Raw genomic sequence first — 18,291 nt, 5'->3', positions numbered from 1 at the left:
AGGAGTCATGCAAGAAATGTTCGATTTTAATTTAGGAAGATTTTTAAGTCTTACTATATAGAAGAGTGTATATAAGACATTGTTAAATGTGCTCCCAAACGCATTTAATATGAATAGTGAATCTATTTAGGTACATGTTGTATCGGGCTTGTGATGACATGAACTCACGTGGCAAGGCACCAGTGGGTGCAGGCGTGTGGGTTCCATACATGTGGGCTTGTGTCATCACGTACTCAAGACACTCAACATTTTCCATTTAGATATAGTGCCTACACTAAAGTTTTAATACAAATGAACAAACCCTAAGAAGAGGTGTTAAAAGTACAATTCAAGGATTATGCTTAATACCCTTAGAGAACTTGTCGCGGTCTAAACCCTAATTATTTTTATGTCATTGTATCTTTCTTTTTTAATTTTCTAAATTATTAAAAGGTCACATTAGACTTGAGCTATGTAATAAGAAGAAATGTAACTTGCATTTCATTCCTCTCTCATCTCTCTAAAAGTTCAAATCTCAAACTTTCAACACAAAAATTTTAGACTTTAACTACTGAAACATTTTCAATTTTGGACCTTGATGTCCGACAAGAAACCCACTAATTAAAAGTGATTCTTCGCTATAAACCACCTTTGCCCAATGTCAAGTCTTCAAATTAAAGTGTATAAATGCTTTGCAACCCAATGGGGTGCTCAACAATGAAGTCTGATTGAAAAATTGATGTTGACACATAATCCATCTTAATAAGAAAAAAAAAAAAAAAAGCACATACATTGACCCTATGTTTAAGAGCAATCTTACATTAGAATTTGGATAAATTTGGACAAAGCGTAACATCAAAAAAACTATATTGAACTTTATCAAAATCCATCCAAATCCAAAACTCGAATTCCACAACATAATCATATTATCAATCTTAAGGGAATATTCAATAGTTCAAACTTGAGACTTTCATATAATTAAAATTCCTAGCTCTAATCTTAGAATGGTATGGAAAGATTGGGGTGGAGGATGGGCTACCACATTTTGTATAGCTCATATAGAAGGGCATCTCGGTTGACAAAAACATAAACAAGAAAAATAACATACCCCCATGATCATGTGTACCCCTAAAATTAAATTAACAAACAAGATAAACTAAATTAATAAACGTGCGTGATGAGTTTCAGATCTTGTGAAAAGACTCTACATGAATCTGAATCCAAGAGTTGTGATCACTTGCCATTGATCCTTCGATGCATCACTTTCCCAGTGGATTACACACGACCGACTAAACATGCAGGAGATATGTGTGGCCCTAATTCGATCTAAGAACACATCTGACCCTCTTTGCATTGATGGAATATATACAAGACAGCTAATGGTAGGCCTCCTATCGATGTACAAGTGGTGGCGCCCTAAAATTTGTCATGGCAATTATTTCCCCAAAATATGTGCAGAGAAAGAAAGGAGATGAGTTGAATTGAATGGTGAGTGACCCATGCAAAGGCCACAAACATCATCCATATTATTCATTACAAATTTCTAACTGATGACTGAATTAAATCAATCATACTTGTGGAGAAACAGTCCTCATCCTCACTTTTCTTTTAAAAAAATTTGCACGATGATACAAAGAACTTCAGACCACATGAGCTCCTTCCAAGGAGCTCCACAACTCATCAGAACACTCTTCTACCACCTGCTTTGATTTTCCCCTCATGGACAGGAGACTGAATGCCGAGCTTGGAGCCTGCATGAGGTCTAGGGTTACATGCTCTGAGCCTGGTTCATGGAATCGGTCCCAACTGGTCGCCCCTGGAAGTTCAGGGAACACATGGTGCTGGTGGAGGTGGAGCGTTGCTGGTGCTGCTGCTGTACTTATAAGGTCCTCCATTGTTGAGTGGTGGTGGCAGTGCCAGTCATGGTCGAGGATGAGCTGCCGGGCAAGGATGGCTGCACGGTTTTCTGCAATGAGCTCCCGGAGTGCAGCACTGGATCTTGAGGAGAGATCAGCCTGAGAAACCCAATTAGAATCAGTCTTAGATGACAGAAGAGAGAGAGCACGTCCTGTCGTCGGCGAAAAGTACGCATATCTCCCAGCCATCACCAACTTATTGTCTGTTGGGGGAAGAAAATTGACATTTTCAGCTTTTCCACTCTATCTTTTAAGCATTTTGAACAACATACACAGATTGTTTGCTGTCACTAAAACTTGCAGTAATAGAACGAAGCATGGTGATTTTCAGAATCCATTGAAAAGCATACAGGTCTACGCATCTGCTTATTGATTTAAACTATGCCCCATCTCAAGTACTTTTCCTTCAAAAATTACTTCTACATGTCTTGCAGGCAAACTGCATTGTTTTTCCAATAAAAAATTCAGGAGATATATAGTTTAGTCTTAAAATTGCAAGATCATTTATCAGCTCATGATCCAAGGAGTATGAATTAATCATACATTTATTTTTCATTAAATTGCCTATATAGCATAAACATAGCAATAAACAACCTTTTAAAAATAACATAAAATAAACAAGTAGTTCAATTTTAGACTATAAATTATGTTGGCAAGGGCATAAGATAAAATTGCAATATTTTTCCTTATTGATGGTCCACAATCATTTCCTGTGAAAATATTGGCACATTGATTTCAAATCTTACCATGCATGTTAAATATCTCTCTCTACTCAATGAATCATTTCTCATCCTTAATTTAAAATAATTTTTCCTCGGGCATTCAACCAAAAAGTAACCATATGTGGCAGACTTTTATTATGAATTTGCTAGAGAACTTAGCATGCCCAAAAATTTATGTCAAGAAAATTGCCCGAACAAAGGCAAATTCACTGAAAGCAAATAAAGGCAGGAAATCATGACTGGAATTGGTCAAAATAACTCAAAAGGAATACTCACCAGAGACAGCTTATTTGTAGTGATTCGGATTTGATTTAAGCAATTTGCCTATAAATCTATGTATATAAATACCCTTACAGTGCATTTCTCTTCCTCTCTTCTTTTATGTTATTGCACATTCTGAAATTTTTCATGATATCAAAGTGTGAAATTTCTTTTCTCTTCTCAATTCCTCTATGTTCTTTGCTAAAAGAAAAATCAAAGCTTTTCTTCTTTCGATTGACCATCGACGTGACTATCACATGCCGATTGGATTCATTTTTCCCCTTCATATATTGGGTTTGCTTCTTTTCTTTTTGAAAGTCGAAGTAGAGGCGCCATCTTAAACACCTTTGCCCAAAAAAAAAATTTTTTTTTTCTCCCACTTCGAATTCTCCAAAAAAAAAAAAAATCCCTCTAATTCCTCCTTTCCAATGGCTTCCAATGTTAAAAGCACACAAAGTTCTCCACATTTTGATGATCTAAGTCATGCCTTGTATCTCAACAACTATGACAATACGGGTGTTAGCTTGGTCTCTCATCCATTAAGTCATATTGACCGAAACCAATTACACCACGTGGAGTCCATCCATGCTCATTGCACTTGTGGTTACACAGCAACAATATGGTAAAATCATGGTTAATTAATTCTCTTTCAAAGGATATTTCAGCTAGTGTCATTTTTTGTGATCTTGCTCAAGATATTTGGGTTGATTTGAAGGACCATTTCTCACAAGTCAATGGCCCTCGAATGTATCACCTTGAACAAGAAATTCACAACCTTGTCCAAGGCAATACATCGATAGCCACCTACTTTACTAAGCTAAAGTTCTTATGGGATGAACTTGCATCACTTCAATCGCATCTGTTCAAAGGAGATATAGTTCAATACTAACAGTACCAGTGAACCATGAAGTTACTCATGGGCCTTGATGAATCCTATGGTACCATCCATGCTCAGATCTTGTTGATAGATCCCCTTCCCACAATCAATCGCATCTACAACTTTCAAGAGGAGTGTCAACGGAACATTCAACTTCTTCCACCCATTGACGGCGTTGCATTAGCTGCCAAAGGTGTCCTTTCCACTCCAAAAGATGGTAGACCTTTTCGTAAGACCAAACCGAAATGCACTCAGTGTCACAAAGAAGGTCACACTATTGATCGCTGCTGCTTCATCCGCGGGTTCCCACCTGGCTCCCGCAAGATTAGATCAAGTCTCAAACCAAGTGCTCACCAAGTCTCTTTCGCTGACAACCAACCATAAACCAGCAATTTCCCTTTCACTAGCGATCAATGCCAAAAACTTCTAGCCATGATCAACCATGCCACTCAGGCACCTTCTATGGCACACCATGTAGATAATGCCGAGTCAACCTTATCAGGTATACCACCCCGTCTTTCTCCTGAAACTCTTTGGATTCTAGACAATGGAGCCACCAACCATATGGTGTGTTCTCCCGCTGATTTAACTTAATCTATCCATGTGCATGATCGTACTATACGACTACTAGATGGATCTGATGCTATGGTAACCCACATTGGACCCGTTGTTTTTTCTCCCTTTCTCATTTTTAAAAATTTCTTGTATGTCCCTTCATTCCACTTCAATATTATATCCATTCATGTGTTATGTCAAACTCTCAATTGCCTAATCATTTTTTCTGCTCATATGTGCCCAATTCAAGACCTATGCTCAATGAAGATGATTGGACTAGGAATTGAGTGGGGTGGCTTGTATTACTTTACAAAAACAAATCATGCTCATTGTTAGGTGGCTACATCAAATTCCTCACTTTGGCATCGCCGACTCGGCCATTTATCCAATAATATTATGTCTTTACTTTCCAATGATGTTTTTGGCATTTTTTCAAATTTAGAACCATGTTTTATTTGCCCATTAGCTAAACAAACTCGCCTTGAATTTACTCCCAGTTCAATTTCTTCTCTTGCACCTTTCCATTTAATACATGTGGATATTGGGGGCAGGGGGGGTTACCGTGTTCCATCTCTCACCGGGGCTCAATTTGTTCTGACTACTGTAGATGACTACACTAGATGTACCTAGGTATATTTAATGTGTCATAAATTGAATACCCGTCCTTTACTCCAATCTTTCATTCGGCTCATTGAAAATCAATTTTCAACTACTACAAAGATTATCCATAGTGATAATGGGCTAGATTTGATATTTCCTCTTTCTATTCTGAAAAATGAATCATTCATCAAACTAGTTGCGTCTCTACTCCCCAAAAAAAGAAAAACGTAGTGAAACGTAAACATCATCACCTTTTGAATGTTTCTCGGGCCCTCCTCTTTCAAGCCAACATGCCTAAACATTTTTGGGGTATTGCTCTCCTCATAGCAGCTTACTTGATAAATAGAACACCTACTCCTATTTTGGGTAGAAAATCTCCTTATGAAAAGCTATACAACACCCCACCTAAATACAATCACCTTTGAGTCTTTGGATGTCTCTGTTATGCCTCCTCTCAGTTCCGTCATCCTTCAAAATTCGATCCTTGAGCCATCTACGGTGTCTTCATTGGATATCCATACAGACAAAAAGGTTATCAACTTTATGATCTTACAACTCATAACACCTTTGTATCTCGTGATGTGGTATTCTACGAGGATCAATTTCTATTTAGCCAAACTATTGTTTTACCTCATCCCATTGACTCTCCAGATCTTCTCTCTGAACCTTTCACCCAAAAACCTCCTTCTCCTATACTTGACTCTTCCCATTCTCCCACTCCCACCATCACAATTCGGCAATCCACATGCCCCATACAGCCCCTTGCCTACTTGCAAGATTTCCATGTCAAACAAGCACTCCCATCTCGGCTAGCTCCATCCTCTGACTCGGCGTCGGTCCACTCCTCAAGTATCTTTTATCCCCTCTCACATTTCCTTTCTTATGATTCTCTTTCCCTGCACATTATGCCTCCACCATTGTCATATCCCTTGCACAAGAGCCCAAGTTCTTCATACAGGCCTTGCAGGATCCTTAGTGGCGTGATGCAATGCATGCTAAGATTGATGCTTTGGAAGCCAACCATACTAGGACTTTGACTCCTCTTCCACCCAATAAGAAACTCAATGGTTGCAAATGAGTGTACAAAATCAAACACAACCCAGATGGTTCTGTAGAATGTTACAAGGCTCGTCTTGTTGCCAAAGGCTACAATCAAAAAGAAGGTATCGACTACTTTGAAACCTTTTCTGCTGTTGCCAAAATGATACTATTCAGACAGTTCTCGCCTTTGCTGCTGCACAAAATTAGCATCTTCATCAACTCGATGTCAATAATGCCTTCCTGCATGGTGACCTTAATGAAGACGTATGCATGCACCTTCCTCCTCGTTTCGGACAAAAGTGGGAGACTAGAATCTACAAACTCAACAAGTCCCTATATGACCCCAAACAAGAATCAAGGCAATGGTATTCTTCAATCCTTATTAGTTCTAGATATAAACATTCTAAAGTAGATTATTCTATGTTCGTTCGATTCCATGAAAACAATTTTACCATTATCTTGGTATAAGTAGACGACATCATCTTGGCAAGAAACAACTTGGAACATATAGATGCACTCAAGAAATACTTGGGAGAATGTTTCAAACTCAAAGACCTTGGTACTTTGAAATACTTTTTGGGGATAGAAGTGGCTAGCTCAAAAACTGGCATCTCTTTATCACAAAGGAAGTACACTTTGGAGATACTTGAGGAAATGGGATTTCTTAGTGCTAATCTAGGAAACCTATCCGTAGAACCAAATCTGGCTCTTAGTGATACTGATGGAGAACTACTCTCAGATCCATCTTCATATCAACGATTGGTTGGAAAACTCTTATATTTGACTATCACAAGGCCATACTTAGCATACACAATATATATACTGAGTCAATTCATGGACAAACCTCGAACATCTCATTTGGATGTAGCACATCAAGTTTTATAATACCTCAAAGTCAAACAATTACCTAGCCAAGGAATTGTTCTATCAACTTCTAGCGATATTCAAATACATGCATTTTGTGATGCAGATTGGGTTCGAGGTAGAGATACTCGGCCATTTGTTACTGGGTATTGCATCCTACTTGGAAAATCAACAATCTCTTGGAAGACCAAAAGGCAAACAACAATATCACAATCCTCGGCTGGAGCAGAGTACCAATCTATGACATCAACTTGTTGTGAAGTCACTTAGTTAAAGCAACTTCTAACAGATCTCCAAATAGCACATCCACAACCAGTCAAGTTATATTGTGACAACAAAGCAGTTATTCATATTGCATCAAACTCAATATTTCATGAGCGAACAAATTATATAGAGATCGATTGTTAAATCATTCGGGAGAAACTCCAAACTCAAGTTATTCAGATTGTCCACTCCAAACTCAAGTTATTCAAATTGTCCACAAACCCATGAGTCAGCAGCCCGTGGATATATTTACCAAAGCACTTGGACCAACACAATTCGACCTTTTACTCAACAAGTTGAGTGTTGTTAATATTCACTCTAACTTGAGGGGGAGTGTTAAGGAATTTGCCCAAACAAAGGCAAATCCACCGAAAGCAAATAAATGCAAGAAATCATGCTTGAAATTGATCAAAACAACTCAAAAGGAATACTCACCAGACACGGGCTGATTTGTAGTGATTCAAATTTGATTTAAGCAATTTGTCTATAAATCTATGTGTTTAAATACCCTTACAGTATATTGTAATATTCATACCGAGAAATACAAGATATATATTTCTCTTTCTCTTCCTCTATGTTATTTCACATTTTGAATTTCTTCAATTTAAAAACAAGTAGGGTGTATTTCCACAGAAGGTAAAATACTCCATAGTCCATTCCATTCTAGCAAGTAGGCATGCACTATTTGAAAACCTTTTTTTTTTTTTTTTTTTTTTAAATCAACCTTCATTAAAATTCTGGACATATATTTTCATCATGATCTCACTCAGTAACACATTGTTACCTAGCTGCCTACATTTTTTTTTCTGAGTTACTGGTCTATATGAGCAGTTCAAAACGAATGATGGATATCATCAAGCCACAAAACACACCCAAATAACTATCCACAGTTTCCATGGATCAGAGTTCACAAAATTTTAGTCAGCCATGATGATTGCAAACTTATGTGGAGAGGAAGCAGATTATTTTTTTATATTTAAACACCCAGTTCCCCCAAATAAGTTTACACAGCAGATACAATTTGCAGTCATACGTACTGAGGCAGAACTTCATCTACAAGTGAAAAATGCTGCTCTTATAGAAGATTTATAACAAATAGTAGATGAATAATACTGGATAATTTGGCAAGGCAGTGTTATATATATTTAGGGTACACTAGCAGCTATTTTTCGTTTTGAAAAGGAAGCAATGGTGGTGGCACGAATCATTTAAGGCTTTCAGTTTAAGTTGTCAGACTGACCATTTTTTTTAGTTGTCTCTTTATGCGGAACAGTTATCTACTTGAATTTTATTATAAGAGGTTTCGTGCAAGGAAGCTCAGGACAACCTCGACCTCCATGCATTCTCTAATAAGAAATACAAGCAGTGCTTTGGGAGTTCTTTGCCCCAGCAGTACACTACGATATTTTGAGCTTAATGCCATAAATTGTTTTGTAAGGCTACTTTGGGCTTCCACACGAAACTATAAATATATTTTATGTGGGTGCGCTTGTAGCTTCAGGTTGTAATCATAATGCAGTTTTGTCGACAAAGATTGGAAATTTAGCAAAGGTTCCGTTGAACCACACAAATCATTATGTTTTATTTTCTTTTGTTTTATTCCTTTTAATTTGATGCATGTGCATACATAATCTAGGACATGTTTTTCAAATCACAACATCAATATTGCTTTACAAGTTGAAACAGGTTTGACCTAAAATACAAATATCCACCAATTTGAGCTTATGCATTTCAGTGCTGGTTTCCCATTAGTTCAATGTTAATCCTTTTTATTGTACAATTTAAATGACACTAGTGAATTGTCCATTTCTGTAGGGAGAAACATGAGTCAACCCTCTCTCCTGTACTGAATGCAGATTGCCCAATCTAAAAAACAAAACTAGGTTGAGATTTAGTTCTATGATTTGAAAGAGATTCGACTACAGAAGTGTCCTAAAAACCAAGCCTTTACATGGTAGGAAATCATAGTGAAAATGCAAAGCTGCTTTCTTCACAACATAATGCAAAGCTCAACTAAGTCTTAATCCAAAACTAATTTGATTACATTAACTAGCTCAACTAAGTCGTAACCCACTCATTCTAACAAAAAATTCTTTTGAAATATCTCGATATGCCACATCCCTTCTAACTACTTCAATCCTTGTGTTAAAGTTTGGCCTAATTCCTTTGGCCTCTTCTTCCATCACAACATTACACAAACTTAAAAAAACCAGAAAAAATCTATGTTAACAATGCTATTGTTATTCCTCATTATTGGACTTTTTCAATATTTGGACTCAAAATGATTATAAGTCTACAGTTTTGTAAATAAAGGATGGATGGTGACTTAAAAGAGAATACTGGTTAATTTTGCTCGATATAAAGAGTTGTGATCATGATAGTCTATTGAGTTATGGCACCTTAGTAGCTTGTGATCACTATACATGTGGATGTGACCATACGTGTGTAGGAACATATAATAATTAGAGTCCATGATGGGCAGGGGACCCTAACTAAGGTTTGACACTAACTCTATAAAAGGTTAGGTCCCTCCTCGTTACATCTATATAGGAAGAAAAGCTAGTACCATGAGGAAGTGGATGCCCTAGTAACCATTATTTTGATTTTGCAGTGAAAAGATCTCGATTCTTGTTTGAGTTTCAATGCCTACCGTGATTATATCTAGAAACCCTAATTTATCAATTTGTTCTTCTTCTAACTTCTAGAAATTGCAGATTCAATATTGCACTCATAGAATATTGCAGATTTGCAGTTGAGATCACCAGCATAGACTCTCTGAATCCATCAAGACGAGTGCATATTTAACCAAGATATAGGTTCCATTAAATCCTAGGCTACCCTTTAAAGCTATTTGGAACCTAAACCAGTTTTCTTTGAAACAAACATGCTGGAGAGAGAGAGAACTTACTAAATATGAGTGAGTACCAAAAGAAAATGAATATATATCTATATACACACACACACACACACACACACATATATATAATCTGCAAATAGAAAGGTTTTCTCCTTCCTCTTCTTATTGTTAGAGAAGAGAACAGTTCATAATTTTCCGAAAGGGTATGTAAATGTTTAGGGTCTTTTCTATCTTTTACTCATTTTATGATTACTATTGGTGTTGCTGAGATGAAAGCAGCAACTAACGGAATTAGAAGCTGCTGCTGCTACATATAAAATGAATGGCAGTCAAAAAACAAGCAAGCCTATAAAGGAAAATACTACAAGAATACTGAAAATCATTCCTCACCGAAACTTCCACTGATTTCTTCAAAAAACACCTTTTCCCTTTCTATCATTACATGCGTGCTACGAATTTTTACAATGGTTCGATGCATAAAAGTTAAAGGGAGGGAATGATCCTATTAGATTACCATTTTACCTAAAAGCTTAAGCTATTAGGTTGTGGGCCAACAACGTATATGAAACTTTAACGCACTCCTATACATGTAGCCCAACAGCACGTGGAGAGATAAACATATAATAAATAACACCCATGATAGGGAACACAATAATTTTTCAAACAGCACACAATAAATGCAAACAACAAGATTTGAACCCAAGACCTCCTAGTAACCAGATTTAATACCATGTTAAATTACCACTTTACCTAAAAGCTTAAGCTATTAGGTTGTGGGCCAACAACATATATTAAACATGATTTTAAATAACAGCCGCGACCGTTACGTAACGCCGTTACATAACAGTTTTTTGGGTTACCGATACTGTTGCACACTGCAAAATCGGTGGAAAAAAAATCACAACTGTAGCGACCATTACGTAAAGGCCACTACAGCCGTTACATAACCGTTACGGGTTTGTTACGCCAAAAAAAAAAATTTTTTTTTTACTTTTTATTCTCACTTTTTCCCTCTTTCATAAATCATTCTCAATATACCATGTGGCGAGAGGGGGAAAAGATTATAATGAGGATGACAATGATACAAAATTTACTATTTATTTAAATACTCACAAGAGATGGCATTAATTAACAATTTGAAAATGCTAACTTGTTAGGAAAATATTTTTTTTTATGATATTAGTAATTTGATATTTATGTTCTATATTTTTCAACTTCAACCTTCTTATTTTCTAGTTATTTTATATTTGTATTATTTGTATGTCTTATGTGTCTAATAGATTAATGGTCTGTATAATGTATTTTTTTTTTTATTAATTAATTTAGCACACATAAGAATTTATCATAGATAAAAACAATGAGAAGTATAAATACACACACACATAATTTTTCTATCAATGGTGGGTTAAAACAAACGTAAACTTGTTGCCCTTACCAAATAACTTAGTCGAACTAAAGGATCTAAAATATACTAAACTCTTTCTAAGAAAGGTTGAAAGCTTAAAACATGCAAGTATGCTAATATGCACAAGGTTGTGTGTGCTTGAGAAAAATTCACAGCCGTTAACACCCGCTTCCCGTTATGTAACATCTGCTACTCCCGCTTTCCGTTACACCTGTTATTGTTACGTTACGCTACCCGCTACTACGATTTAAAACCATGATATCAAGTTTTAACAGATCCATTGTTCATAAGTATCGGAGGACCTTAAAGAATCAATCAAGCATTTTCTTATAACTACGAGATCCTATGAAATGTAAAACAAACCCAGTATTTTTTTTTTTAAAATAAATAAAGTCAGAAGGATTTTGTCATTAGCCCAATTTAAAGACAAACATTTTTTCTGTTACCTTGTACACATTCATAGATACACTCTAGGTTATGGCGTTACGCATGCATTCTCCAAAGTGTTTTAAATGCCTATGAATCTTGGGAATAATTATTTTCAAAAGAAATACGAAATATGATTACATATGCTCAAAGAAGGTAGAAAAAAACAAGAGCTGAAACAACATTTGCCAGTTAGAACACGTTATCACTATATTTAAAATGATTTTTCTGATTGATTTAGTAAAAATATCATCCAACTGCCCTTCTGACTTTACACACACACAAAGAGAGAGAGAGAGAGAGAGAGAGAGAGAGAGAGTTCTTGTCCTTAAACCCTTCAGCATATCCCTAATAAAATGGTAGTATATGCGATATGCTGAATTCTGTCATGAAAAAAGGTTAATAGCAATAAACATAACTTATTACTGCAGAAGGCCTCAATGGTGCCACCATTTATAATACCTCTCCCACTTAGAACTTCAACCCACATCCATTTCACCCATACACCACATGGGTATATCCCCTACAATTCTACGTTAGTGTGGCTTAAAACCCATATTAAATCTAGGTATTCGATGACTTCTACTTGTACTAATGATCTGAGCATTTGAAACACTCTTTCAGGAGCACCAGCAGTCTTAATTAAAACAAAGGTCAAAGACAGTTTAAATGCGCAAAATAGACTTATTGCTTATCGGTAATGTCAAACTTGGTATCGGGACAAGTGAAAAACAAGATAGATTTCCTCACATACTCTTGTCAAAGCCCTAATGTCTACAAGTCAGTGCATGTACTGCCCCTAGAAATGCATTGCACATCTATAACGACAGTGCGAATTGAAATGATTGAAGATAGTGTTCTCACCACTGGATATTTTTATTTTTTATCTTCCCGATCATTGAGTTGATCCCTCTTTAAAAAAAAAACCTATGAATTAGTACTCTATGGGGTAAAAAGGGCAAAGCACAACTAACAATAAAGAAAATCACAATGAGCAAATCTATCTTCTTGGTACACCATATAAAAATAAGAACAAAGCCTTTTGATCAGTAATTGATGACTGCCATTAACATGAACCTTGGTTGTAGTCTATAAAAGTACCAGGATTGGACATATTTTAAGCATACAGCCCTGGTGGAAGGAAAGAGGGATGTACAAAGAAGGCCTTAAAGTTGAAGCTCCGGTGACCTTAAAGAATGCAGAACATCCCTAGTCTGCTTAAGCAGGAAAAATGAGGTAAAATCTGTCCAAAACAGCAAACAAACCTGACTGAGTGTGTGCCTCTACCGAAATATATTCTACATGATTCTTAAGGAGATTATGTTTGTCTCTCTTGCTTCGTTGTGAAAATCCTTGGATTTCTTTCTTTTCAAAGCTTCCAAGCTATTGCTGGAATAGACAGTTTAGGTTGGGAGTTAAAATCACCAATTATAAAAATGAAATGAAGATATAGTGTCATGTTAGTTTGAAATTCAGACTTTTGAATCAGATTTGAGAGAATTTAAACAAAATTCTATGATGCTTCCTCCAAATTCATACAAATTCAAATTCAAGGTCATGAATCTGCACTCCCAAACCCACGTTCACACATCTTGCACACTATACAAGACTAAACATAGGTGTACTTGAGAACTGGGCATCTTCCCCTCTCTCTCCTTCAGAATATGAGAAACTTCCCTCTAGGTAGAATTGCCTTGATATGTAAATTCTCTGAAAACTATTTTTTGGTATTTCTCCCATGTATGGCAATTTCCAGCTACGTTACAATGCAATCTCTCAACTCAATCATGGGTTTACTCTTGACACATCTTAAACCAGTCAAAATGACTGGAATAATTCAGCACAACTCATATAAAGCTGCTTGATCGATCAATCAATTAATCGACCAATCTAAATATATAGATCAATTAGGAGCAATACATCAAAAGTACTAATAGCTTTTTCAAGATGCAGCTAACTATACATATAGGGTATATTTACACAAGGCTTGCAGCTAGCCCATGGAGCAACTCGCCATACATCAAGAATAACAATATTCTAGCCCTTGACAAGAATAAAGTTAGGAAAGGAGGAGATAATTTACGTACATCTAGCTACTAATGTCTAATGACAAATGAAAAGTACGCATGCTTTATGTCAATTCAAATCGAATTTAGTTCCAACATGTCATGTGAATGACCAGCCCTGGCCTTTACCCCTTCAAGAAAAACTTACTTGACTAGCTAAAAGAGATGGAAGAGGAGGCGCAAGCCCTTTACACCTACTATATATTCTCAGTATGCAATACAGCTACTCCTACAACACAAGGTCTTTCTGAAGGAGCCCTAGCTTGTCCCCTCAGAATTATTGCCAAACCCTAGCAAACCCCACCCCCCGCCCAACCCTGAATCATATATATATATATATATATATATATATATATATATATATATATATATAAAATAATAATAATAATAATAATAATAATTAATTAGATTAGATTAAGGAAGTACCTAGAGAAGAATGGTTGTTCCTGGAAATTGAGGAAGAATGGTCATGGGTGCTTTTTCTTCTTCGCTCGTTGTGCCCTGCTAATCTCCTCCTGCAACTCCTCTTTGAGTCGTCGAACTCCGACACTGCATGGAACCTACACACACCCACCCACCAAATTACTTATTACTTTTGTGATATATTTATAATTAACGTTTTGTTATAATTAATCAATACAGTGTAAATATATACTCGTTCGGAAAAGCAGTAAATAAATTGCTAGAAATTAACACAAAAATCTAATTAATTCTTACAACACTCTAAATTAAATAAACAAACAATCCCGAATATATATATATATATATATATATATATATATATATATATTCCTTTCAATCGCTTCTTTGTTTCTTCAAGATATTAATTAAGTCTGCCACTCATCCCGTTGAAATTAACACAAAAATCTAATTAATTCTTAAAACACTCTAAATTAAATAAACAAACAATCCCGAATATATATATATATATATATATATGATATAATATTATAAATCTTCATGAATTTAATTTAAAAAAACTTCAAACAGATCGACCCAAATCCCAAAATGAACTAAAATGCAACGGGATGAGTGACAGACTTAATTAATATCTTGAAGAAACAAAGAAGCGATTGAAAGGAATATATATATATATATATATATATATATATATATATATGGACTGCAGTATTACCTGCTACACTGTTGACAGAACCTCTGCTCTGATCCAAGCACCACCACTTTGGGTGCCTTCGAGTGCATCTCGCACACCTTGTGCCGCCGGTGATACTCCTTCGCGTTCACCAGCGCCACGTGGCAGCCCTCCACCTGACACCTCGGCACGGTGGCCGCCGACGCAACCGTAACCGGCGACCGAGACGCTCTCACGGCGTCGCCGCCGCCGTCTATGTACGCGGCTCTACCCCTCTTGCCTACGGATAACCCCGATGCTACGTGGCGGTCGGCCGGCGAGGTAGCGTCCTCGAAGTAGTGCCTCTTGCCAAGTTTCAAGCACATGAGGTGGGGATCGGGGTGGAGGCTGGACCCTACGCCGCCGTAGAGAGACGGCGGTTGGCGGAGCTGGAGGTGATGTACCTGGTGGCGGTGGTGGTGGTGAGCATTGTTGTCTTCGGGGTCGTACACGAGCGCGTGGAATCCACCCGCTTCTGGGGGCGCCGTGGTGGTTGTGGCCGTTGCGGCGGCAGCTTGGTGAAATGTGTTAGCATTAGGCGTAGTAGTCCAAGGAGATGTTCCAAGCTCCCAGAGACCCCAGGTGGTGGCTGTGGTACTGGGAAGGTGGTGGTTCCCACTATTACCAATTTGCCCTCTGGCCGTACAGCTGCTGTTTGTGAATAAGCTCCCGCCATTTTCCATCTCTCTCTCTCTCTGTCCCCCTCTCTCTCTCTCTCTGAAGGCTACTACCGCGGTAAGATGTGGATTGATGGAGAGGTGGGTATGCTGGTTTTGTGCATGCAAAGGGGACTGCAATGTTGTATAAGAGTTGGGATTTGCTAGTATTGTCTTTTATAAAAGAAGAAAAGATTTAGAGAGAGAGAGAGAGACAGGGAAGGAGCGTCTGCTTCTCTGTTCTCCTCCAATGGGGTTAAAGTGCTTGAGAAAAGTTGCAGACTTTTTACAGAGAAGAGAGGATTGGGGAGAGAGAGGGAGGTGGGCACGTGAGAGGGAGTGGATGGGTCATGGGTGAATGGAAGGAAATGAAGTGAACCGCACGTGAGAGGAAACAAAGGGAGGGGCGGCCACGTGGGTTGATGTGATTTTGATGAGAAGACTCAGCTCTCAGTGTCTCATCATGGAGGTGCCAAATTGTGCAGGGAAAGCTTGCAATTAATTAATATGTAGAAACACCTGCCTCTGCCTCTCCACTTTTATATTACTATTATTATCCCCCTTTATTTTCTTTTTTATTTTTTTAATTACTCAGACTACGTTTTTATATATAAAAAATTATTTATTTTTTTTTAAGATTTCTATTTCAAGTAAAACAAATTTACTAGAAGGCATGTTTAATAATTGGCGACAATCTTCATACCAAATCCAAATCTCTATATATTTTGCCTGCCCATGGAAGACTTTACAAGGATCAAGAGGTAAAAAAAAAAAAAAAAAACCCTAAATCTTCTCATCACTTTTTACTTAATTTCTTCTTATAGGGGATGTATTAAATGTTTTATAAAAACATTTTGGCTTATCATGCTTCGATTGCATCGGACTTCTTTTTTAATTAAGAAGAAATTCTTTCAAAAATTTAATTAATTAGAAGATGCCATCAGACTAAGATCAAAATTTAGACTTGGTCTTGTTTTGAAGTGTCAAATCATGGCAAGTTAGCTTATGCCTTGTCTTCTTACTAATAAAACTAAAATTTGCTTTAGAAAATCTAGTATTCAAGCATCAAATATACTTTATAATTAGTTTGTCTTTCCCTAGATTCCCTTGACACATCTCTCGTCCAAGTAAAAATCATTATTAGGTTGTAATGTATATCAACATGCTTTAGAAATTGAAATTGATATTTGAGCAAGCAAGTTGTCACTTCATTTTTGGTATAGTTATCTATCATAATGAATTATATTTTGCTAGACAATTAAATATGTAGTAATAATCTTTGATAGCTATTTCTTTACTTTCTCTACATCGACCACAAATTGGAAGATTATGCTATGACCCAAAATTGCTTTGTCCATTGGTTACCAAGGCAGGTCTGTGGTGATTAAGATGATAATGAAGGAGGCTTTGTGGTAGAAAGGTTTCCTCAACGGCTTGAGTCTGATAAAAAAAATAATAATAATAACTATTTCATTTTCTGAAAATTAGAATGACTCAAAATTAGGAGTTTTACAAGAGAACCAAGTATATTAATGTGAGATGCAACTTTGAGTGAGGATTATGTTAATGCAAAAGATGATTTATTTGGCTTGATAATGAAGTTGGTTCCTACTAAGTATTTCTTGGGCTTGATATGAGTTATAAACATCCTATTTTATTTAAATCATTTTCGATACTTTGCCTTGAATTTGTCTTCTTCATGTTCTTTAGAATAATTGGCTTTTAACAAATTAAATTGATTTGTTCCCTAAATTGAAGTCAAATTCAAAATCAAAGAAGGTGGGGTCTTTGATCATTACTTGACTTTTATTGTAATTAAATTTTCAAGAAGGGGCAATTGATTCAATTGGAGTTATGCCATAAGCTGAGTGCAGGGAGAAAAAATAAACAAATATTATATTCCTTTTCTAAAGTATAATTAAAGGTCCATCTAATCAAATCTATAGAAACAACAAGAGAAAGAAAAATAATAAAGGGACTAGTCACAATACATATTCAACTAGTTGTCTTCTTTCATATTTATCCTTATAAAAGGGGAATATATAATGTTTAAATATGTTGTGTGTTTATGTTATTCAAATAAGTTTGTTTTGATAATTTTAAAAATATTGAAATTATATTTTAAACATTATTTGTTTTAATAATTCAAGTTTGCGTGAAATTGTTGTGTATTCAATCTTTCGATAGACGTACAAAAATGAATTTGCTGCAAAAATAGACGTATCATACTTTTCTATAAACACATGTTTTTAACAGATGCAATAAATGAATTTATTGGTGCATTTATGGTCTAAAAATTCATAATTGATGTGTTCCTTGTTGGAATTTGAATTATTATGATTTATTAATTAAGATATGATTTTTTAAAGGATTATATATGCTAATATATTATAAGATTAGAAGATATTTAAATTGAATTAACTTGGAGCTTCATTGTCTAGGAAATGAAAATATTTGTCATGAAACTAAGTTCTCCTTGCTACCCATGCAAGCATATGCTACCTTTTGATATTCTACAACGACAACAACAACAACAAAATCGAGCCATTTTTTTAGATCAGCTATTCGTGGGCACCTTCTGCCGAGTTGATCTTTATGGCCATTCTTGTGATGACCCAAATATATATATATATATATATATATATATATATATATATATAAAATTAAAGT

At 36.1% G+C, this 18,291-nt stretch overlaps 1 protein-coding gene across 1 annotated transcript; it reads right to left on the bottom strand.

Moving 5' to 3' along the window:
- Positions 1-1,432: 1,432 nt before the first annotated feature.
- On the bottom strand, positions 1,433-16,095 carry LOC131166261 (squamosa promoter-binding-like protein 7). The gene is made up of 3 exons (XM_058124639.1): positions 14,969-16,095; positions 14,260-14,393; positions 1,433-2,098 (listed from the first exon to the last, which is right to left on the bottom strand). Exons 1-3 carry the CDS (start codon positions 15,646-15,648, stop codon positions 1,620-1,622), a joined length of 1,293 nt encoding a protein of 430 aa, XP_057980622.1. The 5' UTR covers positions 15,649-16,095; the 3' UTR covers positions 1,433-1,619.
- Positions 16,096-18,291: the final 2,196 nt, after the last annotated feature.

Source organism: Malania oleifera, chromosome 10 (genome assembly GCF_029873635.1).
Source record: "Malania oleifera isolate guangnan ecotype guangnan chromosome 10, ASM2987363v1, whole genome shotgun sequence".
NCBI lineage: Eukaryota > Viridiplantae > Streptophyta > Magnoliopsida > Santalales > Ximeniaceae > Malania > Malania oleifera.
Note: the sequence above shows the minus strand (reverse complement) of the source record. Positions and strands in the feature narration are given on the sequence as shown.